Genomic DNA, 26532 nt, shown 5'->3' with positions numbered 1-26532 from the left:
GTTAAGAGTGGTAATGTCAGAGGGGTGAAAATGGGCAGGAGGAAAGGTTGATTTTGAGTTTTTACTTTATATCTTCTGTATTATTTGATGTTTTGCAATGAACATGAATTAGTTTTGTAATAAATAACATTTAATGATTTTCTAAAACCTTTTGAGTTAGTTTTAAACGCACTTTGGATATAAGGCAAGAGTCTAGGAAATTATAGGGCAGGCCCGAGGATAGTGAGGGTATGAGGAAGGTGTTGATAGGGGACATAATAAAATGACCAATACAAACATCACAGTGTTGCTTAGGCCATGCTTCCCAGTTATCACATGTGCCACTTTTGCTTTGCATTGTCCCCAGCTTGCCAACACCCTCAGCAGTGAGGTGAAATGATTCATATTTTCTTTCTTTCTTTTTTTTTTTGAGGAAGATTAGCCCTGAGCTAACATCTGCCAATCCTCCTCTTTTTTGCTGAGGAAGACTGGCCCTGAGCTAACTTCCGTGCCCATCTTCCCTTACTTTATACGTGGGACGCCTACCACACCATGGCGTGCCAAGCGGTGCCATGTCTGCACCCAGGATCTGAACCGGTGAACTCCAGGCCGCCGAGAAGCGGAACGTGCGGACTTAACCGCTGTGCCACCGGGCCGGCCCCTCATATTTTCTTTATTCTCTAGTCGTATTATTTTCTAGACATTGCTGTTTCTGAGTGAGCATAGAAGGATTGTGGGTAGAGTAGAGAATAATACTCTGGATGTCTCAAAAAAGGAGCTCTCTTGCAAGAGAGGGTGGGCTTCTCAGTTTTCAGAGTAATATAGACCCTGAGGAAAGATTTTCTCCATCCAGCTCTATCTGCTTTGTAATAAGTGAGATTCCTTCCAGATCCTAACAGGAGATGATGTCAGTCTCCATCTTCTGTGTTGTAAATTTCCTTTTTCTCAGCCCCAATTTTTTATTGTGGTAGGAAATTGAGAGTAGCTAAATTAGTTGCTGTCAACCAGATGCCATTTTAAACCAAATTTAGGTCTCAGTCACCTTAAGCTGTGTGCCTTACTTAAGCTGGGTTTCTTAGCCCCCAACACTTAGCACTGTGGCCACCTCAGCAGTTTTGCTGGTAATGCCATTAATTAGACTTCCTTCCTGACTTTGTCTTATGCTGCTCCCAACTCCATCCCTTGTGTAAGCCTCATCGTTCTTCCTAAGCTGCTGGTGATAGGGCTGGACTTAATCCAGTACTTCCTGTAGCAAAAGAGGTCAGATACAGAATGCAGGGCCTTGAAATAGTTATTGATTTTCAAAGGAGTTAAAGACCTATCTTTAGAAACAAACGTTTGGGCCTGGTAGACCAAATCTCCAGATGGTTCCACTTTATTATAAATAAATATTTTCCTTTGTTCTAAAAGGGGTAGATATTGTGGGATATGATTTGAATAATAAATAGCATCTGTAGTAATGGAGAACTATGTACCTGGCACATAGTAGGCACCCAGTAAATATGTGTTGAGTGAATGAGTGTGGAAGGTGGACTGAAATAGGGGGGTGGGGAGTGGGGGGGACTTTTCATTAACATTAATGCACAGGAATTTGCCCCAAATAAGAGAGAAATCCTTCAAACTTGTTTTCTCTTGACTAGCCAAAAATTAGGAGGTGGGAGAATCCCTTGTTAATATCCTTCATAGGCCCAGCTTTCTGCATGGGAGAAAAATGGCAGCCCTAACAACACATTTCCTATTCAGTAGACTGTTCCTTTAGTAGGCTGTTCCTTTTTACAGGGAACCATCAAAAATCTCGGTTCAACAGAAACACAGATGATTGTTTTATTTTGCCAAGTGAGCTGAAAACCATCACTTTACCAAGTTTTATGAAGTGCATAGAAAGGAGAACCAGTGGTTCAATTATGACTCCTTTGTAAAAGCGTGAAATGGTTTCCGTTTGATTTTTATATCATAATTTCACATGAATTGATCCTAGTACCATCATATGTGTGTGTGTGAGTGTGTGTGTGTGTGTGTGTGTTATGTTGGGAGAGAGAAGTAGGAGCAGGGTCGAAAGCCAAAACATGAAAGCAACCATAATTTTGTTTTGGACAACACCCAAACTGATTTTTGTCCCCAATAGATTACTCAGAGATTTACCATTAGAAAAGTAGAGGAGTTTGTGATAAAAACAATATGAAACAGATAAAAACGCATGTCTCATTCACATTGTAAGAACAGTGGTTTGGGAAGGAAACTGGGCTAAGTGTCTCCCAGACAGGGATAGATGTAGGTTACCAGTGACTACAATATAATGTACTCATGGCTTTGTAGATTAGAACAAATTTTTTTAATTAAATTAACCTTTTTAATTTAAATTAAAATTTCTATTTTTTAATTGAACTTAAACGTTTTATTTTGTGATAACTGTAGATTTATTTGCAATTGCAAGCGATAATACAGAGAGATCATGTCTGCCCTTTACCAGTTGCCCCCAATGGTAACCTCTTGCAAAACTATAAAACAGGATAACAACCATGAAGGCACTTTTAAGGCCGTTTCTGAACTTTCATGTTTTCCTGTCTCTGCCAATAAAATGCTTATATATTAGGCCTTAGAACAAGTAAGGAAGAAATTCCTGGGGAATTTGTACAATGGTGGGAATTTTCCATCACCAGAAAAGAACTGTGTAAGAGCTACCTCAAAAGCCTGAGATATTTGTCAGTCCTTCATGTCACTAAATTAAATAATACCAAAATATTGAGCAGAATAAAATAAACCATAGCTATGTGATCATTCCTACCTAACTAGTTTTGACCTGCTCTCTCAAGCAGGCTATTCACAGTTGGTTTTGAAGATGAGCTCCAATTTCACTTACAACTCCAAGGCGTTAATGCCTTTTTCTCCTTTGCTGTAAGTTACAAGGTCAGAATGGCCCCTGGTAAGCTTTTTCCGTTTGTTTAGGGGAGCAACTCTAAAAGAGCCATTATTCTTTTCTTTCTTTCTTTTTTTTTTTACTTGGGTCATACTGGTTTATACCACTGTGTAAATTTCAAGTGTACCTCATTATATTTTTGCTTCTGTATAGACTGCATAATGTTCACCACCAGAACTCTAGTCTCCATCCATCACCATACACATGTGCCCCTTTACCCCTTTCATCCTCCCCCCACCCCCTTCCCCTCTGGTAACCACCAATCTGTTCTCTGTATCTATATGTTTGTTTATCTTCCACATATGAGTGAAGTCATACAGTATTTGTCTTTGTCTGACTTCCTATTGATGGAAGAATGGATAAAGAAGATGTGGTATAAATATATATATATATATATATATGGAATACTACTCAGCCATAAAAAACGATGAAATCTTGCCGTTTGCGACAACATGGATAGACCTTGAGGGTAGTATGCCAAAAGAGCCTTTACTCTTAAGCCAAAATCACACATCACCACCCCCACTTCCAGGCCCAAACAGAAGATCCTTTGTCAGTGATTCTCAACAGTGGCTTCAAATTAGAGTTCCCTGAGGAGAATATAAAAATCCTGATGCCCAGGCCTCACTCCAGACCAACTCTATCAGACTCCTTGTGGTAGGCCCCAGGAATCAGTATTTTCACACCTCCGCGGGTGATTCTTTGCGCAGCTGAGGTAGAGACAAGTGGCATGTGTGGTTGTGAACACTGTAGCAAACTTAGATATCTGAAAGAACTTTTCTTTGGAGCAGCTTTTAGCCAAATGTTCGTGAATCACTGAGTTTGACCAGACATTTTCTGTCCTACTTTCTCTTCCTCTTGTTCATCTTCCTCTCTCCTTCCCCCCATTCCCACTCTCCTGCCATCTCCAAAAACTCAGCCTTCACTGTCACCCTGAATAAAACCACTCTCCTCCCTAGCTTCAGTTTCTCTGTCTGTAAAACAAAAGACCTAAATAAGATGAGGTTCTGAGGGGCTGACTGGTGTATCATAGGGCCTCTGATCAAAATCCCTGAGTTTTTGTGTGGTTTTTTTTTTTTGGTCTTGAATCAGTTTTCTACCCTTACCATATGTCCAGAGTCTGAGTCCCTGGTACCAAAAAAAAGCATTTTAGTTTGTGTTCACCATCATGAATCAGAGAACTTCTTGTACTTGCAGCTTATCATGGGTCAGCAAGCTTCCCTCTCAAATTCTAGCCCTGTTAAACTCCTTCCTTTTAGCATCAGTAGGACACCCACCAGCCAAACTGTCCTCTCTGTATTCCTTTGGCAAAATTTTGCCAAACTCCAGAAAGGACAGAACAATCTGTATTGGCCTTTGTGGAATGTGAGTGATTATGGCAGAAAAAGACATATGAGCCATTGTGGGAATGAAAAATATTTGCACTGAGAATCCCATCTGTGTGCATGATAATAAATTGATGCAAATTCTTATTTGTGTGAGGTTTTATAGTGGTGCACCAGCTTGGGCTCTTCTTAAGTATAGGTAATAATGTTCTCTTTCTCTTACCCCAGCTCCTGTTCACTCTCCTCCCAGCAATGCCTCTACCCGACCAAGAGAGTGATAATAATTCCCAAAGCTAAACTTGCAACATGTGTGTCTATGGAACATAACTATAATAAATGTTTTATGGGATGGTTGGTTCAGGGGACCCTATAACTACCTTCTCATTGTTCCCTGTTATTTCTATCACTGAGTATAAGGATCTTCCTTTTTAATTGCCTGTGAAAGATTTTTTTAATGGGTTCACCCCTCCTTTACCCCTAACAAATGCCCCTAAAACATAATGTCACTTGGCTTTAAGCCTTGAGGTTCTATTCTTCATTAATTACAACCCCCTCTGCCCCTATTCTACCTCAGCTCCTGGGAGAGGGGTGGGTAGCAGAATAGTGGGCTCATCATGTGTCTTGAGCCCTTGCTGAAAGAGCAATGATTGGATTACTTGTACTACAAGACTCCAAGCTTTCATTAGGGATCACAGCTTTCATTCATTCATTCAACAAGGATTTGATAAGCACCTTCTAGATGCTAGACACTGGTCTAGGCACTGGAGACATAGCAGTGAACAGGACAAAGTCCTCACCTCTGCAGAGCTGACGTTCTAGTACTGTCATGCACAGTCAGTTCTTCTCTCTCTAAAATGTCGAGGGTGTCTGTGCTCTATAAAACGTCTAGGGTATCTGCTCTATGATCTCATGTCATTGCCTGCATTTCCAGTCTCAGTACATCTTATCTAGACTATGCTTGGTTTGTCTCTTCCTCCTATCCAGTTCACACTACACATTATCAGGGTTCATTGCTTGGAAACACAGTTCTGATTTTTTCTCTATTTAAAAAAAAAATACCTCAAAGACGTCTACACCCTCGCCCGTGTTGCCTACCAAATAAAGTCCTCACCCTTTAGCCTGTCATTTAAAGTCCTCCATGATCTGGCTCCAACCCACTTTTGGAATGTTATCCTTCAACTGTTCCCTTTTATGGTCTCTATGTTCTCTGCTACACCTTCTTAACTTGGAAATCTCTGCCTGGAATATTCCTCACCAACTCTGCCTGTAAAAAGTCTCCTCACCCTTCATAGCCCAGATCACAAACCCTCCCCGACTAGAAGCTCTCTTTCTCGTCCTAATTTGCACAACATTTTACACTTTTCCTGTGGCCGCTGTCATATTCTGCCTTGTGTTGCAGGCTAGTGCCTTAATTCTTAAACCCGAATGTGAGATTCTTGGGGGCAGGAAAGACACTTTACCCATTTTGGTTGTTTTCTCCCTCAGGAGTTTGTCTGTGAATCTAACCCAGTCTTCTCCAGGGAGAGAGAGAAATCTCAGCACGTCGCCAGTGCTGCTCTTACTTCACGTCCCTATTTCTCTTTTGGTGTGGGTGGACCTGCAGCTAAGAAGAGCTCATGACTAAAAATCATCAAATAGCTTCTAATGTATGTAAGTCTATCTCTGCCTTCTCACTGGTGAATTTTGGGGGCTGAATTTGTCCTTGTCATTTTACAGAGACATTCTTACCACCGCTCTCACTATGATTCTCCACCAAGCCGACAGGCTGGAGGTCTGCCCCGCTTTCCTGGGGCCAGAAGTCACCGGGGAGCTCTTATGGATTCCCAGCAAGCATCGGGAACCATCGTGCAAATTGTCATCAATAACAAACACAAGCATGGACAAGGTAAGGGACATGCTCCTTTTGTATTGCATCCACGTCAGGGCTTCAGCAGCCCTGGTCATCGGAGGGCTAGAGCTGAGAAAGGACCCTTTCTCCCATGCATATCATACATTCACATGTGGATCACTCACCATCAAGTCTAGAAAGTAGTGATGGACTTGGACGAGTGACTCCAGGGGCCTCTTAGGACTTCCTTAAATACAGACTAAAGAGCATAGGTTATGTTTCAGGTGTATCTGTCCTTATTTAGGACAAAAGACAAGAAAGGAGTAAATCTAATGCAGCCTCCAGCATTTTCTTAGTTGCCCCTGGGAGTTGGAGGTCCTTGGGAAAATTCCTTGGGTCTTTAACAGAATGAGAGGTTGTTTGTTTTCCAGCAGGGCACCCAATATTCAAAGGTATTCAGTGCCAAATGCTTCTGAAGCTCTTATACATACTTTAGAAATAGCCATGCTCACACTTCGGAGTCTCTTGGGGCTCTTCTTAAAGATACATATTCCAGGCTCCTCTCTCAGAGATTGTAATTCCCATGAGGAGATTGTCCTTAGAAATGAGTGATCCAGTGAGAACTCCAGAAACCTGGCTGAGTACCAGGAGGACTGATTAGGTTAACACCAACATGCAGCCCACTCAGCCGACCAGCTGGCTGCAGAAGGCACCCACACAGGTCCACAGCCCTGGTCCTTCCTGCACAGAGTTCTCTGGCCTCCACTCCCCGCCCCCCAGTAGCGGGGGTGAGGGGAGGAGAAATTCAATCAAACAATTGACTGCTTCTTACTTTTTTAGGCATTGTGTCAACCAGCTCTTCAGAGCAAGAGCTCAGCTGGTTCCTTTGTATGAAACCACAAACATGTTTTGTTTCCTTTAAAGGACAAACAAATCAAAGGCAGTTCCCTGAATGGGTTAAAAGTAATAAATTATTAAACCAAATGATTGAATAACACGGGTGAAAAACAATCCGTTACAAAGGACTCCTACTATAAATCTCAACAAAGCTAGTCAAGCTAAAGCTAGTTGATCACATCTGTTACTAGTTAGATGTAAATTTCAGATTACAGATAAAAAAATTAAATTGCTTTTGAAACTAACAGGCTTAAAAGAAGAACATTCAAAATAAAACTCTTAGTAAAAAATGGTGATGTATTAGAAGACTTGGAAATATTTACTATCGATCTGGGTTTGATTTGAAATTTATTATTTTTAAATTCCAAGGCATTCTGATATGAATTTATGAAATGAAGAGGAGGAGTGAGGTAAAGATGGAGTTTGATTTGCAATCCTAAATTGCCTCCAATAGATTCCATTTGCTCTGAAAGTATTTCAAAGCCTTAAAAAACGTCTGGGGAAATGGCCTTTGAAAATCCTAAATCCCATAATGTCCACAGGCCTCTTCATTTTCAGGACAGAGGCTCGTCCCTTGATTTTCTCCACATCCTACAAAAGGCCAGCTGGTTTACATTTATTCATTTGCCCCTATTGATTTGGATACAGCAGTTCTCTCCTGACCTTTCTGTTATCATTCACTGGAAAATCACTTGTCCCCACCCACGACTCCTGAAGCCCCAGCTGGATGATTCAAAATCATCTTGAGAATTGGTTGGTGGGGAGAAGGCTGCATTTCCCTCTAGAAAATTGACCTTACCCTATTGCACTTCAGAGTGCAGTCTCTCACCCAGTCTGGATTGTTCCCTTATTCCAAATGTTTAGGGAGAGGGAACCTAGCTGTAATACACTAGGAGTCCTGCCTGCACTGCTCCTTAGCATGTCTCCCCTTCTCCTCAGCTCTCCTGCTAATGATGTGCTCCTCTGAGATACGTCTACTTAGTCCCTTGTTAGAATCAAGAAGAGGCAATAGGACTCCACCATTTTGAACTTGAGTTCAGCCTAAATTGTCTTGAAGCAGACTATGTACCCACTTAATCACATTGTCTAGAAAGGAGTGTCACTGTTTGGGGAGGAGAGAGAAGAGATAACGGCAGGAGAAAGAACAACACATCTGGCCTGTCTTGTCATGTCATTCTATCCAGAGCCCTGAGCTTCACAGTTAGATATCAAGTCCCTATTCTATCTCACTGTAAGGTTGGGAGCTTCTCTTGTTTAGGTTCTCAGGTTCTTGGAAATCTTTACATAGATTGACCTGTTAGAGTGCCTAGTACTGTAGCAGCTCTTGCAAAGGACAGGAAAAGGCAATCAACATCATGCATATTTCCTAATGTGACCCAGTGGACTTGAGGAGAAAGAAATAGCCCAATGATTCATCCTTCTGCGGCCATTGTCTTGCAGCCAAATCAGTCTATTCCTAGAAACGCCCAAAGTGGGGCTATTTCTCTCACCCTAGCCCCGCCTTAAGTGATACAACCCACCCTAGAGATGTTGTTGACTGGGATGTCGACAGGTCTCCCTGGGTATGATGAGGTGATGGAAATAATGAGAAACACACCCCGTCCCAGTCATGGCTTGAAATCTCCAGAATGTCTCAGCACTTTCAAAAGGAGAGAATTCATTCTCAGACCTCCCCATTCGCAGCCCTGTGCAGTTCTTATTCTGGAGCCTAGCTCTATGCCTTACAGTAAGAGCCAGATATGTGTTGGATGGTTTGCATTGAAGGATGTTCCTGTGGTCCCTTCCCTTCATAGGCCCCTCAGCCTGCAGCCCAAATGCTTGCTCTTGCAAGGCCCCTGAGGAAACATGGAGCCAGTGACTTTATTTCCCACTCAACAAATGTGAAACCACCAAAGGATATCTGTAGGGCAGGCAGTGATTCACCGTAGCCCGATCTTTACAGCCATGGTGAGGTGGGGGACAGAGGACATTGCCTGAAGATTAGAGGCATAAGCTACCTTTCACCACTTACCAGGGAAGTGCGGGTCCTTTCCCTCTCAATCTTGTCTTAGTGCCTTCCTTCCCATGCCAAAGGGTAGGCCAGCGCCATTTAGCTTTATACTCCTCTATGCTGGTGGATCAGATTCTCATAGCATTTGATATTCTGAATGGATTTGCTTCAGGATCTGGGGAAAAAATTGGCCCTTTGGAAAGAGCAGTACTTTTGTCATCTAGCCTCCCTGAGCAGCAGATCTCTCTGGGAAATTTTCATGGCAAGAAGCACATCCACTTGAGCCATTACAAATCCTCTATGGAACTGCAGGTATTAATGCTACATTCTGCTAGAGGTTCTTTATCATATACCGAGGACAGATATACTCCCATGCATTTCATTCATTCCTCTATTTTTTTTTCTTCTTTATCTCCCCAAACCCCACCCTGTACACAGTTGTATATCTTAGTTGCAGGTCCTTCTAGTTGTGGGATGTGGGACGCCGCCTCAACGTGGCCTGACAAGCGGTGCCATGTCCGCGCCCAGGATCTGAACCCTGGGCCGCTGCAGCGGAGCGCACGAATTTAACCACTCGGCCACGGAGCTGGCCCCCTCCTCTATTTTTTTTATTCATTTTTTTAAGATTTTATTTTTTGCTTTTTCTCCCAAAGCCCCCCAGTACATAGTTGTGTATTCTCAGTTGTGGGTCCCTCTAGCTGTGGCATGCGGGATGCCGCCTCAGCATGGCCTGACGAGTGGTGCCATGTCTGCGCTCAGGGTTCGAACCGGTGAAACTCTGGGCCACCAAAGCGGAGCTCACAAACCCAACCACTCGGCCATGGGGCTGGCCCCCATTCCTCTATTTTAAAAACTATTTATTGACTGCCTTCTATCTGCCAGGCACATGTGAGCATCCAGAGGCCACTGCTGAAGAACCTGAGTAGTTGCTGATGGTTTAACAAGGCCCAAATGCTTTTTTTGGTTACAGAAGCTGCTCTGTAAACGTATCTCTATGGCCATCAGAAGAACAAAGGATCCTAGATGTCTTAAGGGGTTCAGGGCTTTGGTTCTGAGCTCAGAGGCCCATTTTCAGCTTCCTAGCCTTTAATTTCCAGTCCTCTGTTCTCTTCCAGTGTGTGTTTCCAATGGAAAGACCTATTCCCATGGGGAGTCCTGGCACCCGAACCTCCGGGCATTTGGCATTGTGGAGTGTGTGCTGTGCACTTGTAATGTCACCAAGCAAGAGTGTAAGAAAATCCACTGCCCCAATCGATACCCCTGCAAGTATCCTCAAAAAATAGATGGAAAGTGCTGCAAGGTGTGTCCAGGTAAAAAGGCAAAAGGTGCGTTGGTTGGAAGCCCTGCCTTTGGTTGAGTGAGATCCCCACATAGTCATTCTCAATGCTCTCTGAACATCAGAAACATAATCAACCTGCCATATCATTGTAATGATACTAGTTCTACTAATAATGAACTTCATTCTCTCCTCTCTTGAAAGGCTGATAAGATGGTTGCTTGGAAGAAATTTACTACTCGGAAATAGACTGGGGATTTGCTTGTGTCTACCACACCTTTGACCCCATGTAGTCCCAAGTGCCAAACTTAAAACTTGCTTTTCTGAATGGTAGAGAAATTAGGTTATAATGATTAGTAGGAAGAATAGTGGCACCTTTCATTTATATCGTTATTTAACTCATGAAAGCACAATCACATATATTACCCTTTTGAGACAGGATGAGAGACAGGTGAGGTGTAGTGGAAGAAGAATGTGTTCTGGTCCTAATCTAAGTTGCTGTGTGACCTTGGAAATGTGGCGGTCTGCTCTGGGCCTCATCAGCCTTATCTGTACAATGAAAAGTTTGGAATAATTGATCTCCAAGCTCCCTTCTAAGACTAAAATCCTATAATGATATTTTCAGTTCTCTATGAAAGATAAGAAAATGGAGGAATATAAAGTAGAATGACTTGCCAAGAGTCATATAAATGGATAATAAAACCAAGGCCTGGAACCCAGGTCATTTGCAGCCCATTGTCTTTTCCAGGAAAGTAGAAAATATTAACTGATATAAAAAGGCAAATTAATTATTTAGATGGTAGTTTTAGCACATGAGCTAGATAAAAATATAGTTGGTAGTACTGGAGTTGACAGAGTATGGGATTGGGAATCAAGTATTCTAGCCCTGGCTCTGCCAGTGCTTTCCTGTGTGACCTAGAACGTGTCACTTCACTTCTCTTAGCCTCAGTTTCCTTCTCTGCAAAATGAGAAGGTGAGAGGAGATGATTTCTTATGGCCTTTCCAGTTCCAGCATTCTAGGAGTGAATGAATGAGTCACTTCCAGGCACATGAATTTATCATATGCCCACCTGCAAAGCATTTTTGTAAACACAGACGAGACACCAAACATTTTTAAATGTAGGCAGAGAAATAAATCATTTATTCCTTCAACTTAGGCAACTCCTCATGAGTAGCAGGCAAATGTGAACTTAGTTAATGTATATTTTTTGAGCATCTTCATGTAGGCCAATGGTTCCCAAACTTATGTGCACATTGGAATCCCCAGAGAGCTTCTAAAAATACCTGTGTCCTATCCCCAGAGATTATAATTTAATTGATTTGAGATGTAGGCCTGGGCTTTGGAAGTTTTAAAAGAACCCCAGGTGATATTAATGTGCAGACAAGTTTGGGAACCACTGCTGTAGGCCCAGGGTGGCTTATGGTCTTGCTACTCAAAGTAGTTTGTGGACCAGCAGCACCTGAAAGCTAGTTAGAGCTGCAGACTCTTGGGTCCCACCACAGACCTCCTGCAGCAGGATCTGTGTTTTAATAAGATCCCCCAGTTGGTTCCAATTTGCCTTAAAGTTTGAGAAGCATTTATTTATGGCACAAACAAAATCTTTCTGTTTTTGATTGTTTTATACCATCAATTTTTATTTAGATTTACCCACATATTTATCATTGTGTATATTCAGCATTCCTTCTTGTATTCAGATCTTCCTCTTCTGGGATCTTGTTACTTCTGTCTGAAGTGAGTTGTGGTCAGCTTGGTGGCAAACTCAGTTTGGGTTGTCTAAAAATGCCTTTTTTCCCCTCTCCTTCTTGGAAAATAATTCCCATTTTTGTTGGGCAGACAAACAGAAGTGGGCTAAGTTTCTTTTCCTCTGTTGAGGGAGGAATGACATTTGGAAACAACTGCTCTCGATCATTTGGGACCAGTTGTTTCCAAGTGATCAATGAACAAAATCTTTCTTAATGTAATGACTGTCATCTTCCAGAGTAAACATGGAGCAGGGTGTGGATAGGAAGGACAGGAGCTATCTGATCTGGAGTATAGAATTGGGGCATTAAAATTGATGAGGAAACGTACTCATTAGGAATAGGGAGAGAGCCCATTCTGAAGATGATATGAACAACGGGGCCACCCAGTCACAACAACCTATCATCACTTCCAAGTCTGTGATCTCACTGGATCCTCAAAGCTTTTAGTGACACTTAGGAGTAATTCCACAAACACAATTTTCCCTTTGGTCAAGAGTCTAAAGCCTCTGGTCATATAAGTAATACAGCATGGTAATTTCAGACAAAAACTAAAAGTTACCTACACTACCCCAGGTGAGATCAATCCTTCCACTATATAATATTCCAATTTGAATCTCAGACCTTCAGACAAAATCCCATTTCATTGTGTGCTTAGGATTTTATTCATGCAAGTGATTCTAATAAGAAGTGAACGAACCAAAAAGGTGTCAGAACAGGACACCAAAAATGGCATTATTTTTTAAATAATTGGCCTCTCAGGTTGGTTATACAGTCATGCATCACTTAACGACAAGGACACAGTCTGAGAAATGCATCATTAGGCAATTTCATCATAGAGTGTACTCACACAAACCTAGATGGTATAGCCTCCTACACACCTAGGCTAGATGATACTAATCTTGAGACCACCCTTGTTGACTGAATCATCATTATGTGGCACATGACTGTATTTATTAAAACCTTTGCATTCATACTTTTTGGCTAAGCAGTTTCACTCCTCGGAATCCCAAAAAAGTAATCAGAGAGATACAAAAATATACAAACAAGGATTTTTGCTGTAATGCTGTTTACAATATTGAAAACTATCTGAAAGTCCACCGATATGGGAATAGTTAAATACTTATGGTATATTTGTACTGTGGTATACTATACAGCCAGTAAAAGCCATTGCAGACCAAGATTTAATGCCATGTAAAGATGTTTCCAATATATTAAGTACAAACAGCAAGCTACAAAAGAATATGTATATTCTGATCTCACTTCTTATGTTAAAAAAAGACAGCGTTCATAATACACTTAGAGAAAAAAAAGACTGGAAAGGCATATAGCAGAATGTTAATAGTGGCAATCTTTGGGTGACTGAATTATGGGTAATTCTTATTTTCTTCTTTTTGTTTATCTGTATTTTCTAAATTTTCAACAATATATATTACTTTTGTAATTAGAAAAAAATAATAAAAGTTATTATTTAAAAAACTGCCCTCCAGAATCCAATTGGCAATGTACCCAAGAGTCTGATTGACCAAACCTGTTTCTCTGGAACAGCTGCTTCCTCACCCTGCTCAGGTGTGTGGAGATAGAGGACTTATTGGGCAACGTGGAAGGACAGAGTTTCTGTTCCATTCTGTATACTTGTCTCTCAGTGAGCCAGACATGGGTGTCTGCAAAATTAACGACTCTTCATAGTCACATTGCCTAACAAGAGTCACTCTCCAAAAAGGACAGGGCACCTGCTCTGGGTACTCAGAAACTTCCGAGCATCAAGCGACATGCACTCGCTTATGCATTCCATCTGGAAATATGTACTATGTGCCTACTGTGTGCAAGACATGGTTACAGGCACTGAGAATAGAGAGATGAGCAAGACAGACAAAGGCTACTTGCCAGCGTGGTCCTTACATTCTAGTAGGAGAAGATAATGAACACAAACCAATAAGGTAATTTTAGGTTGTGATAAGTACTGTGAAGAAAAAACAAACAGAATCAGATGATAGTGAATTGTGGGGAGGGCACTTTCAAAAGAGTGGTCAGGGAAGGCGTCTCTGAAGAAGTAATATTTGGGTAGAGTCCTGAACGATGTGAAGGGGTGAGAAATGGGAAGATCATGACATCATCGGCCTCTTAGAAAATAACACATGACACAGAGGAAAAGGAACAAAGAGGTGAGGAGGGAAGAAGATGGATGGGGGAAAAAAAGAGCAGTAAATTCAGTTATTCTTGTTGAGAAGGGAAAAGAGAGAAATAAAATTCACTGATGATCCAGCCAAAAGTTTCATTATAACAAATGATTACAGGCTCCTCCAGGAACAAACTAGGGCCAAAATAAAGGGTATGAGTCTCACCTCTCTCTCTTGCCTGTTGCTCTGGTAGAGGCTGGCTTTGCCTTGCATATCAGTGGCCACTTATAGGGTTGTGTAGGACTTCCACTTCCAGAAGGTTCCCCAACTCACCTCTCTCCCCTATCGTACCACGCCAGTACTTGGAGTTCCCATAATTACACACTCCTTTTGGATTATATAATAAAAAGCCCCTGTGAAGACTTAAAAGTTCCCTGGGCTGGGGTAATACATCTCTTTCATCAGTCATCACCACTTCATAAGGAAATGATTTTTCAATTTCTTAGTTCTAGAGGGCTCAGGACAGGAGCATTCTCATGGGAAGTGGGAATGGCCAGAAATGACTTCAAGGATGGCATGCTTCCTCCAAGAGAAATGAAAGTAGGTGAACGTGGAGTGAGCAGAAAGGTGGAGGGTGTGGAATGAGGAGGATGTTGCCAAGTAGGTAGTTTGAAAGACACTTTGTTTGCTCTTAATATTTTCAAGTGCCAGCCAGGGTTGAGTCACTAATGGATTTTGTCGTTTGTAGATCCCTTCTGGTGAGTAAATTAAGCTCTTAGAGGGAAAGGGTGGTGGTGCAGGATAACTCTTCAGGACACTGGGAGGACTTTTAGCATGTTACAGGTACTTCCAGTGCCATCATGGATTTCATATGGTAGTTACAGCCATAGCCAATATTAAGCTGGTGAGCAAAATTTTATAAATGAACTCAGCTCTCATTCTAAAGGTGATAATTAAATACACAGAGGTACACTCAGTGACCTCCCACCCACCCAACCATTTGAAAAGTGCTAGCACACATCCCTTAGTTACCTAACACATCACCAAAAAAGACTGGCCCACTGAGTAATTAAATCACTAAAAAGAAGGGCAAAAGGATAAAGGAAGCTTGATTCTAGGATAATCTACAAATTGAGTAATCCAACTGGGAATCATGAAGAGAAGACATCGATTTTGTCCTTACAGTGCCAAAATGGTGGTGGGGGTTTGAAGGCTAATCAGGTCGGCAAGAGACATGAAATAGCCATTTGATTACATCTGGTCCAAGGCATCTGATTGGCTAACACTGAGTCTCCCTAATCAGAGTCACAGATCCAAAGCACTCAACACTCAACAGTTTCAACAGATGGCTCCAGGGTGTCCACAGCTTCTCGTTGTTGTTTCTGATTTGAGTGTCCACTTTAAATACACCACTGAAGGGGCTGGCCCGGTGGCGCAGCGGTTAAGTTTGCAACGTTCCGCTTTGGCAGCCCAGGGTTCGCCTGTTCGGATCCCGGGTGGGGACATGGCACCTCTTGGCAAGCCATGCTGTGGCAGGTGTCCCACATATAAAAGTTGAGGAAGATGGGCACGGATGTTAGCTCAGGGCCAGTCTTCCTCAGCAAAAAGAGGAGGATTGGCAGCAAATGTTAGCTCAGGGCTAATCTTCCTCCAAAAAAAAAAAGGAAAAAAAAAAATACACCACTGAAGAGGGTGCTGATTACAAGGCCAGCAAAGAAATTTAACTCATGGATAACGAACCAGGAGAAACTTTTTTTGGTAGGGAGCTGAGGGAAGGGGTGGTGGTGGAGCAGAGTGGAGACTATCAGGGGGTTGGTACCTTTATACCTGGAAATGAAATCCAACAGTTCATAATTTAAGTGATCCATAGTTGAGGGATTTGACCAATTTTTTTGTGTCTCCCAACCATTCGTTTGGCATAGAATACATACGACTAATCTGACATCTAGGTTTTGGCACTGGTGTTGATCTGATATTATCGTCCCCCTTACAAACATATCAGTGAGCATTCAGAAATGTCAAGCCAATTTGGATAGATCCGTTGGGCAAGTATATGTGCATAAATGAGTGTTATAAATGTTTTCAAAGTATATCTAAGTGATGTCAGGGAAGTTAACCAAGACCTTCTGTCAGCCCATTCCCTGGGTCTCTATTGGTAACACTGAGCTAGACAGACCGTGATCCTGATGCAGTATGGAAAATCCCATGTTCCCTTAAGTGCCTAAGAGATTTGTACCTGGCCACATTCTTCCTCCTCATGAAGGTCCACTTATTTGGTGGTGGGTGGATCCAGTTTAGTTTGTGGGCCAGTGTTCTGAAGAACTATGGATTCTCTTATCACATGGACTTAAAATAAAGGTCATGTGCTCCTTTGTGATTTGATGGCTGTTATAGGAGCAGCCTAAGCTGAGCCAATTAAATATGGGTGGAATTTCTATCTCTGTAAGAATGTTCTTGTTGATTGTGCACTTTTGATGAGTGTGAGGTGTTATGAACAATAAGATACATAAATGCAGAAGTTTGCTTCCAGTTTTGGAAAACCATGACAGAACTCTACTTGCTTCCTGATTCCAGAAGAACTTCCAGGACAAAGCTTTGACAACAAAAGCTACTTTTGTGGAGAAGAAACGATGCCTGTATATGAGTCTGTGTTCATGGAGGATGGGGAGACCATCAGAAAAATAGCGCTGGAGACCGAGAGACCACCTCAGGTAGAGGTCCATGTTTGGACCATTCGAAAGGGTGAGCAGTAATTTCTTTTTTATTTTTTTGTAAGGGGGCACAGGGAAGGAGGAGAAGACTCACCTAATTTTGCTTCACCTATTCCTCTGTTTGCATCAGAAGTTCTCCTGATTGCTTAGAAGCTAATGCAGGAGTAACACAGTTGTTATTATGGCCTTTAACTTTAATCATGGCCTGGGCTATAAAGTAAGTATTGACCCTTGGGTTTGTTCTCTTTCTCATACCACCAAAGGCTGGAGGAGTGGTTCTCAACCCTGACTGCACATCAGAATCATCTGGGTTTTCAAAATACTAAATGCCTGGGCACATTGTGTTCATTGCGACCCTACAGCTGTTCAAACCATCCCATAGATACCAGCCTAGTGCTGATCTAGTCTGGTCAAGTTTTCTAGGAATCCAAGGTGAGATTTCAATTGGAAAATAAAGCACATCCTCTTCTACTGACTCCCTCATAAGGCTCAAGAGAGCTCAAACTTTAGTATGTTTCAGCATCACACAAGGAGCTGGTTTAGAACACAGCTACCTGGCCTTAGCCAAGAGATGCCAATTCAGTAGGCCTTGGGTGGGTTCTGAATATTTGCATTTTTAACGGATAGCCAGGTGATTCTAATGCAGGTGGCCCTTGGACCATACTTTGAGAACCAACTGCCCTAGTATTTGTGGGGCTATTTTCCATCTCTTTTCACAACAGTTTTTCTTTCTCGAAAGAATGAGCTCTTCCCCACCCCTTAAAAAATATGCTGGAACACACATATGTTTCTCACAATGTTTATTTTTGCTCTATGCCTAGGAATGTTGATTTTCCATCTCTAACTCCCTAGCTCCTCTGTAACTGGTCACTTAGGACTAAGCGCTCTTCTGTTGGCTTCCCTTGCAGTTGGCCCACTATTCATTGCCCCATATCTCTCACCCCACAGAGATGTGTGGATGTTTTTCAACTTGCTAGTGTAGCGTCTAAATAGCCACTTGTTCATGGTGCTGCGTAATCCAGGTCTGTGCGTGGTGGGCAGAGAAAAACCCAGGCTTCATTTATGTTGCTCCCTGTAGACCTCTTGGGGATTATTGAAGTGGGCTAGTAACATGTTGCTCCTTAACTACAAGGCAGTTTTCAGTTGTTTGTGTTATTCTGATAAAAGCTATTCAGGCAAAGTTGAGACTATGGGAGCCTCATCATTTTAACTCTCCTCATTTTTTATAAGGGAAAGCTAAAGGAGCTGTGAATATTTCCCAAAGGAAAATATGGCTTTTGGGTGAGTTCAGGAACAGGGATGGCTTCTCCATTTACACAAACAACCTGCCTGCAATCCCCTTGCTGGCTCTCACTGCCTAGCCAGGAGGGCAGCCCAGTGGTTTGGCAGGGACATAGCCTACCCAGACTTGGGGCAAGGGCAGAATTTCTAATACTGTGTTTGGCTACAGAAGCTTCAGCCAGCACCCGTGCCTGATTCTATGTGGCTTTCCCTAGGAGTGGGTTCCATGGTCAGGAGCACTGTCTCCCTTATCTCCATCCTCTGGAGAACCAGGGGGAGGCCAGTGAGCCAAGGAAACAAATGGAGTCAATTATAACCCTTGAGCCATCCAAGTTCCTGGTTAAGCACATTACACAGCCCAGTTCGATACTCCTAAGCCCCAGTAATGAGATGATATGCTCAGCCCAAGCAGAAAAAAAGAGTTGGTGGTTCCAGATAGAGAGTGCCTGACCACCTGCCCCACTTTTTGCTTGGCCCTAGGCATCCTCCAGCACTTTCATATTGAGAAGATCTCCAAGAGGATGTTTGAGGAGCTCCATCACTTCAAGCTGGTGACCAGAACAACCCTGAGTAAGTGGTACCACCTCTCTTTCTTTACTCCTCCCTGGAAAATGCATCCAGTTTTCAATATAGCGTAGCCCCAAATAAAGTCCCTCTGTATTCTCAGTGCACATTATCAATGCTCAATATCAACATTAGAGGTTGTTTTGTCTCTTCTCCGGGTGACTTAGCAGTGAATGGGGTGTCTGAATGGGAACTTAAAAGCTTGGACCTGGTGAATACAAATCCAGATGTAGTCTGAGCATAAGCCACCTCACGTCAAAGTTTCCTGAACATCTTTAATTAAACTGCTAAACCCAGAGTCTCAAGAGTGTTGGAGAAAGCTTACAAGATTCTAGGTCTGGTGCATTTGTGGAGACTTCATATCTGGAAGGATATGTCCTTTGGTGGTGGGGATGAGAGACAGAAAATGGATGCATATCAATTCCCGTGCTGTATCAAAGTTCTGTTTGCCTCTTTGAAACTGCCCCTGGGTGGTCATGTTTCTTTAAAAGCATTCAGGCACTCAAGCATAACTTGCAGCTGTCCCACTTTCTACGCTAGATGGAGCCTAGGGACTGCTAGGCACTGGAGGGTGGTGGGGGGAGCACTTCTGAAGGAATAAAAGGCACAGACTTTCTATCCACAGGGAATTGTAATGGGCGAGACAGAACATGAAAATGCCTCCACTATGAATTAGTTTAGTTCTGGGGACTTAAATACCTAAGTGCTCAGGGGAATCTGCAAAGAACAATGAGATGAGAGCCAGGTGGGCTTAGTCGGGGAAGGCTTCGGGGAGGAGGTGTGTTTTGAAAGAGAAGGGTGTGACTGGGCAACAGGTCAGGAAATCAGTCCAGGGAGAGGGTGCAGCCTAAGAGAAGACTCAGACAGGAGCAAACAAGAAATGTAGGTGTGGGTGGGTGGGTGGGTGTGGGTGAGGAACAATTACAAAGGCCACATAGGGTGCACTGAAAGAAGAAGAGTTGGAGGTAGGAAGTAGTCAGAGTGCCTGAAAGAAGCCAGAGAGAAGTTCAGATAGAAGGCAGGTAGCCTTGGTACTTGCTGCAAATTTACAATCAGCGTAGTGATATCAAAATGGTGCTGTGGGAAACATGTCTCTCAGCTGTCAGATGGATTTATTAAGCACCTACTTTGATGAAGCCATATTCGGAAGAGCCCAATATGCCATGCAAAGAAGTTGGACTTGATCTCCAGACCAGGGAACCCCAGTGGCGGTCTTCAAGCAACTGAATGATGCATTCAGATCTGTTTTTTAGAAAGAGGTGTTTGCTGTGTGAGTGAAAGGTGGATTATTAGTGAGGCAGCTGGTGATAGTCTGAATTAGGAAGCTATTCTACTGTATTAAGTTGGTTAGACAGGGGAGGAGGGGTCACTGTGAGGGACATGAGGCACATCTCTGAGGTTAAATCATCAAGATCAGTATCAAAGAGAGAAATGAGTTTGGAATGACTCCAATATTAACAGCTTTATAGACTGGGTGAATAGTAATACCATTCACCGATGGGAAATTCTGGAGAATAAGCAGGGATTGGTAAAAAAATGAATTTCACTTGAGACATGTTTAGATTAAGATGCCTAAGGGCCATCTGAGCAGAGTTATCCAATAAGCAGCTGAAAATAGGGTTGATGAGGTGAGTTGTTCTACAGGAGACTGATAGACAATAAACTGGACAGTAGGAGAATTCAAATAGAGGAGTCAGGAGTCCTTACGTGTGAATAGAGAATAAAAGAGGCAGAGTGTAGAATCTCAGGATCAATGATGTAACTTTTTAAATTAACAATTAATTTCAAAGAACGTATTTTTGTTTGTACCGTTATCAACGCACTGCTCTAGGCATCAGGGACTTGAAAGATGATTTAAACAAACTCTCTGCCCATAGCAGTTAGGATCTGGGGTGTGTAACAGAAGTAGATGATGTCTGCCTCTGACTGTGTGCAACTGAAGGAACTGGGTAATGAGATGATCTTTCAGGGTCACCTGGGGACAAAGAAGAAGAAGCCTGACCCGTTTGTATAATGTGCCTGTCAGATCCTGGCACACAGGAGGGCTTCAGTAAAAGCCGGTTCTTTGCCCAACTCTTCTTTCCTCTCCCATCGAGTCAGAGAGAATAGGAGAAAGTGAAGAATCCAAAGGAGAAAGGAGGAGAGAAATTGAGTCCATAAGGAAGGGGGTCATGTTCTCATGTGGCTAGAGAAAGAAAAGAGGTTCAAAATAGGTTCTGGATTAAGAGGAGCTTGCTGACCTTGGACTAGGAGTTCTCCAGGTTGCAACACCATGAGAGCAGGAATAAAAAGCCTAAAGAGGGTATCTAGGGTGGGCAGTTTGTTATGCAGGTTATTTAACAGGGCAGGAGAAGGAAGATCTTGCCACTCAAGGACCAGGAAAGTTAGAAAAGGGATGGTCCAGGGACATGGGGTGGTTTCCAGTGCTCAGCACAGAGTGTGCACTCAAAAATGCTCAGTTAGCATGACAGAATGGGGAATAGAGAAGTTGGTAAGGACACATTGGAAGTGTGGAGAGTCCATGGCGGGAAAAGAGAAAACAGGGAATGGAAGGGGACACGAACAGAGACGACAGGGAAGGGAAGAGATACAGCCGTGTTCACTCAGAGTAGAAAGGGAGCACATGGGGGATATGAGAATGGAATTCTATAAGGAGCCATAGGAGGGAATTGAGGGCTGCTAAAGAGGGTGGAAAGACAGTATGTGGGCATAGGAGAAAGCAGAGGTGAGCAGTTTTTAACAAAGGGTAGCAGGAAGAGAGCAGAGCAGTAAATAATCAAATAACCCAAACCAATATTTGGACGCCCCAAAGTAAGCGAAGCCCCGGTATGCAGCAAGTACTATTTTCCAAAGTGCCCTCTCTGAATTGGGGCCGAGTGAGCCACCTAAATAGCTAACAACCTGATAATGGAGCATTTTGCAAATGCTAAATATACTTAAAAATTCCAAGAATAATGCTTAGGTTTTACTCATGAGGAGGCAGTTATGTATTATTCCTGGGATTCTTACAAATTGCTGTCTGTTGAAATGAAAACTCCATGGCCCATTTTCCATATCTGTCCCCAGAAAAGTGTTTTGGGGGCTACTTTGCTGAAACCACCTTATATTTGTATTCCAACTCCCCTGGTGGGTTCGTGAGTTGGTGGATAAGGATGGGGTATATTGGTGATACTCCTAATTTGCTCTGTTCTCCTCTTACATCTCTGGGCCACTTTGTGTTTGCCTTATAGGCCAGTGGAAGATCTTCACCGAAGGAGAAGCTCAGATCAGCCAAATGTGTTCAAGTCGTGTGTGCAGAACAGAGCTCGAAGATTTGGTCAAGGTTTTGTACCTGGAAAGGTCTGAAAAGGGCCACTGTTAGACGAGACAGACAGTATTGGATAGGGTAAAGCAAGAAAACTCTAGCTGCAGCTGGACTGCAGGCTTATTTTGCTTAAGTCAACAGTGCCCTAAAACCCCAAACTCAAATGCAGTTAATTATTCACGCTATGCACAGCATAACTTGCTCCTTTATGTGGAGTGGTGTGTCAGCCCTTAAACATCTCCTCCAAAGAGGCTAGAAGAGTCTTGAATTATTTGTGGGAGGAAGAGGGATAGAACACCACAACACTGCTCTAGTTTCTGGGCGAATCACATTTCTTTGCAGGTTAAAGAGTAAACAAAACCCCAGGGTTTCTCTCTAGAAAGTTATTCCAATGAAAGAAAGAGAAGGGAATTGCTTAGTAGGAGTTCTGTAGTACAGAGAAAATATTTGTATGAAATGATACTCTTTGAATTTTAGAATGTTTTGTGTTTTTTTAAAAAATTAACTCCCCATCCTCACATACACAGACACACACTAAACTACAGCCTTCCTTCTGAGGCAAGGCTAGTGTAGACTCTCCCTTTCTTTCCCTTGTCTGGCTCCCAAGTAGCTTGGAGGTTGTTGGCACCCAGGAAGATAAATAAGTAATTGTGAGCAGAAGGCTCTGCCCTGGGGTCTTGGTGTAACTGTTGAAGTCACCACCTATAGTGGCAGGGTGAAGAATAAGAACACCATTTGATGGCTGCATTCACTTTGAAGTGGTAAATAACTTTTCCCTAATGATACCGCTCCTCTTTTTTTCCTGAACCAATGGGGCTGCCATCAAGAAGTTAATATTGGATGAAACTTGCAGAAACTGAATCCATATAAGAAAATAATTGTTGAAGAAAGGAGTTGATAGAAGTCAACAAGGCCATCTTTGTGTTTTCAAGTCAATAAAACTCACCAATTAATAGCTCAATATTCACTAATTTTCTTGGGGCTGTAGTTTTCTAGTCCAAACACTTAGGTTTAATGATTAAATTCTAGAAGCTCCTTAAAAGGGCAGTTTCCCTTCTTCCCCAAGCATAGGAGTTGATTTTTACTTTTGCAAAGGGACTCAGTCCTCACAAGCTTCTGAATGTTGACTCTTTAGTTAGGAGAAGTATTGCTCTTTTGGGGAGATGGGAATTCTGATGAAGATCTTTATCCTAAGCCTTCCTACCATTCTCTTGTCATCCACCAAGCATAGATTTGAATCATGGATCCTAGAGAAGGCTGCTCCAAAGAATGTCTATTTGCAGCCCAATACCAGAGCATAAATTATTCATTCTGTGGCCTGGCTTTAGAAATCATCTTGGTGGGACAACTATAAATTTTCCACAGCAAGGATCTCAAGCCTACCTTCTAGATGTATCTCCTCTGAGGAGCGTGAATGAAGTCTAGTATTTAGAAATATTAAGGACCCAGAATTCCTGTATTTCCCACTCCATGACCATAGGTGAGAGGAACATTTTTTTCCTCGAGTATTTGACACCAATAGGGAAAAATGTAAAAGGTCCAGTCTTTATGGCAACCTGGCACAAAGGAGTCTGTTCTCATAAAGGAGACACTGGAGCCCTGTGGCCAGGCCCTTCATGGGACAAGCCTCTCACTCCCTCACACCCATTCTCCTTGGGAAAGGGAAGTAGGACATCCAGGGTTGAAAGGCTACGGAGCATTATTGGGGGGAAGGGTGTTAAGTAGCTGCTGCCTCCCGCCCCGAGGTGGCAGTATTTCCATAGTGTGGGAATAACCAGATCCTGAAGCAAAAGCTGATTTCCCCTTCTAGATGACTCACCCCAAAGCCTTCCCACCCAGGTGTTCTCTGAAAGCTCAATCTTAAGGGAACACCCAGAGAGTTTCCCTAGATAGACTCCTGCCCCCAGGTGCTAGGACACACCTTTACAAAGTACTGTGTGAAGCAGGAGCTAGGGAGCTGTGCTAGGCCAACGTAGAAACCCTCCAGTGCTTGGTGTTGTGTAGGGAGTAGGACATAGGGAGAAGAGGCCAAGCAGCCTATAGTTGGTAGCAAGGAATGGATGTGGTTCTTCTTGTGTATTTATTTGTGTCATAAACACTTGGAACAACAAAGACCATCAGCACCATTTAGCAGTTGTAGTCATTTGTAGTTAACTCATGTAAACAAGTAAGAGTAACATAACAGTATTACCCTTTCACTCTCCTTACAGGACATGTACCTAAATATGGTACTTATTTATGTAGTCACTGTACTTCTGGATTTTTAAATTAATAAAAAAATTAATTTTGAAAAATCATCTGCAGTAATGTGTGAGTGATTGACTCTCTGGTCAATATGGACCTTGGACTAGTAACAGGTGATGGGGGGCCTCACTGTTTGACACTCAGCCTGACACACTTCTCACACTATAGCATCGTGGTTAAAAGTGGGAACTTTGCAGTCAGATTACCTGGGGTTTTAATCCAAGCTCTGTACTTACCAGCTGTGTTTCTCAGTCTCCTCAAGTATAAAATGGGGATAATTACTGGTACTATTGCCTTTTGCTTGCAGTCTTGCAGTGAGATTTAATTTAGTCAATGCATGTAAAGTCATTAGAATAGTGTCTGGTGCATAGTGAGTGGTCGATTACGACCATGGATGTTCAAAGATGGCATGGCACTGAAAATGTCCATTGATTTCTGGCTTCCCTTTAGGCCAAAACGTTTAAGAGATTGGGGACAGAAGGCCAGACTTGGGTTTCAAGAGGCCCTCGATTTTGGTCTGCGGCTCAGTGGCAGATTTGTATAGGGGGCGGGGTGAGAGTTTTGTCGCATACGTTGATCCAAACTGAATTCCCTCAAACCCCTAATACCAGCTAGATTTGTGCTATCACAGAAGCCTTGATACAAGAGAGCAGAAATGTCAAATTATATAAGGACAATAAAGTATGCGTTGGTGTTAGCACACACAAGTCATTGGTGATGAAATGTTGGGGGAGTGATAGGAGCAGAGGCCAGAAGTGAGTGGGGAGATGAGGAATTGGAGACAGCAGTTAGAGACAACTCTTTGGAGGAGCTTAATTACAGAGAGTTGAGAGAGGTGAAGGAAGTAGCTGGAGGAGGATATGTGGTCAAAGGAAAGTTTTTGTCTTAAATATGGGAGATATTTGGCCATATCTGAATACTGAAGGGAGGACTCCTACATAAAAGAAAAGATTGAAGGTAATGGGGAAAAAAGGGTTAGCCTGTTGAGTGAGATTCGTGAGAAGCCGTGCCCCCATGCTGAGGCCTTGAAACACAATAGTTGACCCACAACCAGGACAGAATTTTGGCCTTCGGTTGCCAGCCCCTTACAGTGAATTAGCTGTGCCTAGTTCCCCTCATCTCTGTTAGCTTGGTCCCCCTTTACACCCAGCATACTTTCTTCTGGAATGGTGGGCTATAAATCCCAATATTACTCCACCTCCATTGGGGGAACCACACATAACTCAAACCAGACACCTCAGCGCCATCCACACTCTTCCTTTTCCCTGATCCCCCACATCCAGATTTCAGCAAGTCCTATCGATTTGGTCTCCTAAATGTAGACCATGTTTATTGGCTTTTGCTCTTATCCCCTCTTGCAGAATCTTTTCCTTTCTATGGTCTCCACCCCCCAGTGATTCCCAGGAAGCCCCAAAGATCGTCCCATTTGGGCTCAAGGACAAGTCCTGCCTGCTACCACATGTTACCCACCCTTTTATTCCTTTCTTGCTTTGGCCCTCCTCTATGATAGGCACTGGTAGAAAAAACAGCCATCGACTGCCTCCATCACCACACTTCTGACAGTCACCTCTCTTGCCAGCTGTGATATTGCTGGTGAGTGCTCCTTCTGCTGACCTAGAAGTGCCACCATGGTGGTGGTGCTCTGGAATCCTCAGTGTTCCCCCGTGGCACCGTATCCTGTGCGCAAGTGGAGAGAATACCGTACTCCCTCCCGGCCCATATTGTTCCATTTTGCCACCTTACATTAAGCCAGTTAACACATAGCTCTTGAGCGCATATTATATGCACCAAAGCAGGGTCTTCCTGCGCCCCAGAGTCTCCTGGAGTTTTTCGTGGAAACCAGTCTTTCAGGTTCCACTTCCAGCTCTTTTCTCAGGGCTCAGTTGCTAGTATGCAGAGGCTGTGCTGGTTATAAGCCTCCAAGACAGACATGAGACTGTCCTCCTCATCCCTCTCTCCTTTGGTGCACATGTACTGCTTCCATTCCCCACCACATCCCTCATGCAAATTGAGGGGGCCCACCCCACCAGTCTGCCAAACAAGCTCAGACACTTCTGAAACCTCCAAGTGGAGAAGATGCCTCCTTGAAGGCAGAGCTCCAGCCACAGCACACAGCCTCCGAAACATTTGATACGCATTCACAACTTTTTGCTTTTTATATGCTTCTCCCACCACTAGAATGTTCTTCCCTTTTCTTCACCTGGCAAACTCCTACTCATCCTTTAAGACCTAGTCCAAGTGTTACCTCCTCTGTGGAGCCTTGCCTCCTCCCCTTGGAGTTTGTGGCCATTTTCCCTTTCTTCCATATGTACTATATCCTCCAACCATGCCAACTCTGTGCTCCTGGAACTTACCA

General features: G+C 43.0%; 1 protein-coding gene across 4 annotated transcripts in view; it reads left to right on the top strand.

Moving 5' to 3' along the window:
- Positions 1-24229, top strand: part of CHRDL1 (chordin like 1) — a 112643-nt gene extending 88414 nt beyond the window's left edge. For 2 of the 4 annotated variants that reach the window (XM_014853723.3, XM_014853729.3), the window contains exons 8-12: positions 5938-6106; positions 10052-10261; positions 16647-16814; positions 18545-18634; positions 21859-24229. In XM_014853723.3, coding sequence (XP_014709209.2) covers positions 5938-6106; positions 10052-10261; positions 16647-16814; positions 18545-18634; positions 21859-21989 — 768 coding nt within the window. In that variant the 3' untranslated portion in view covers positions 21990-24229. The remainder of the gene's footprint in view (positions 1-5937; positions 6107-10051; positions 10262-16646; positions 16815-18544; positions 18635-21858) is intronic. The other 2 variants (XM_044763453.2, XM_044763452.2) reach the window with 1 other exon arrangement.
- Positions 24230-26532: the final 2303 nt, after the last annotated feature.

This window comes from Equus asinus, chromosome X (genome assembly GCF_041296235.1).
Source record: "Equus asinus isolate D_3611 breed Donkey chromosome X, EquAss-T2T_v2, whole genome shotgun sequence".
Lineage (NCBI taxonomy): Eukaryota > Metazoa > Chordata > Mammalia > Perissodactyla > Equidae > Equus > Equus asinus.
The sequence above is the reverse complement of the archived record's forward strand: the minus strand, read 5'-3'. Positions and strand labels throughout refer to the sequence as shown.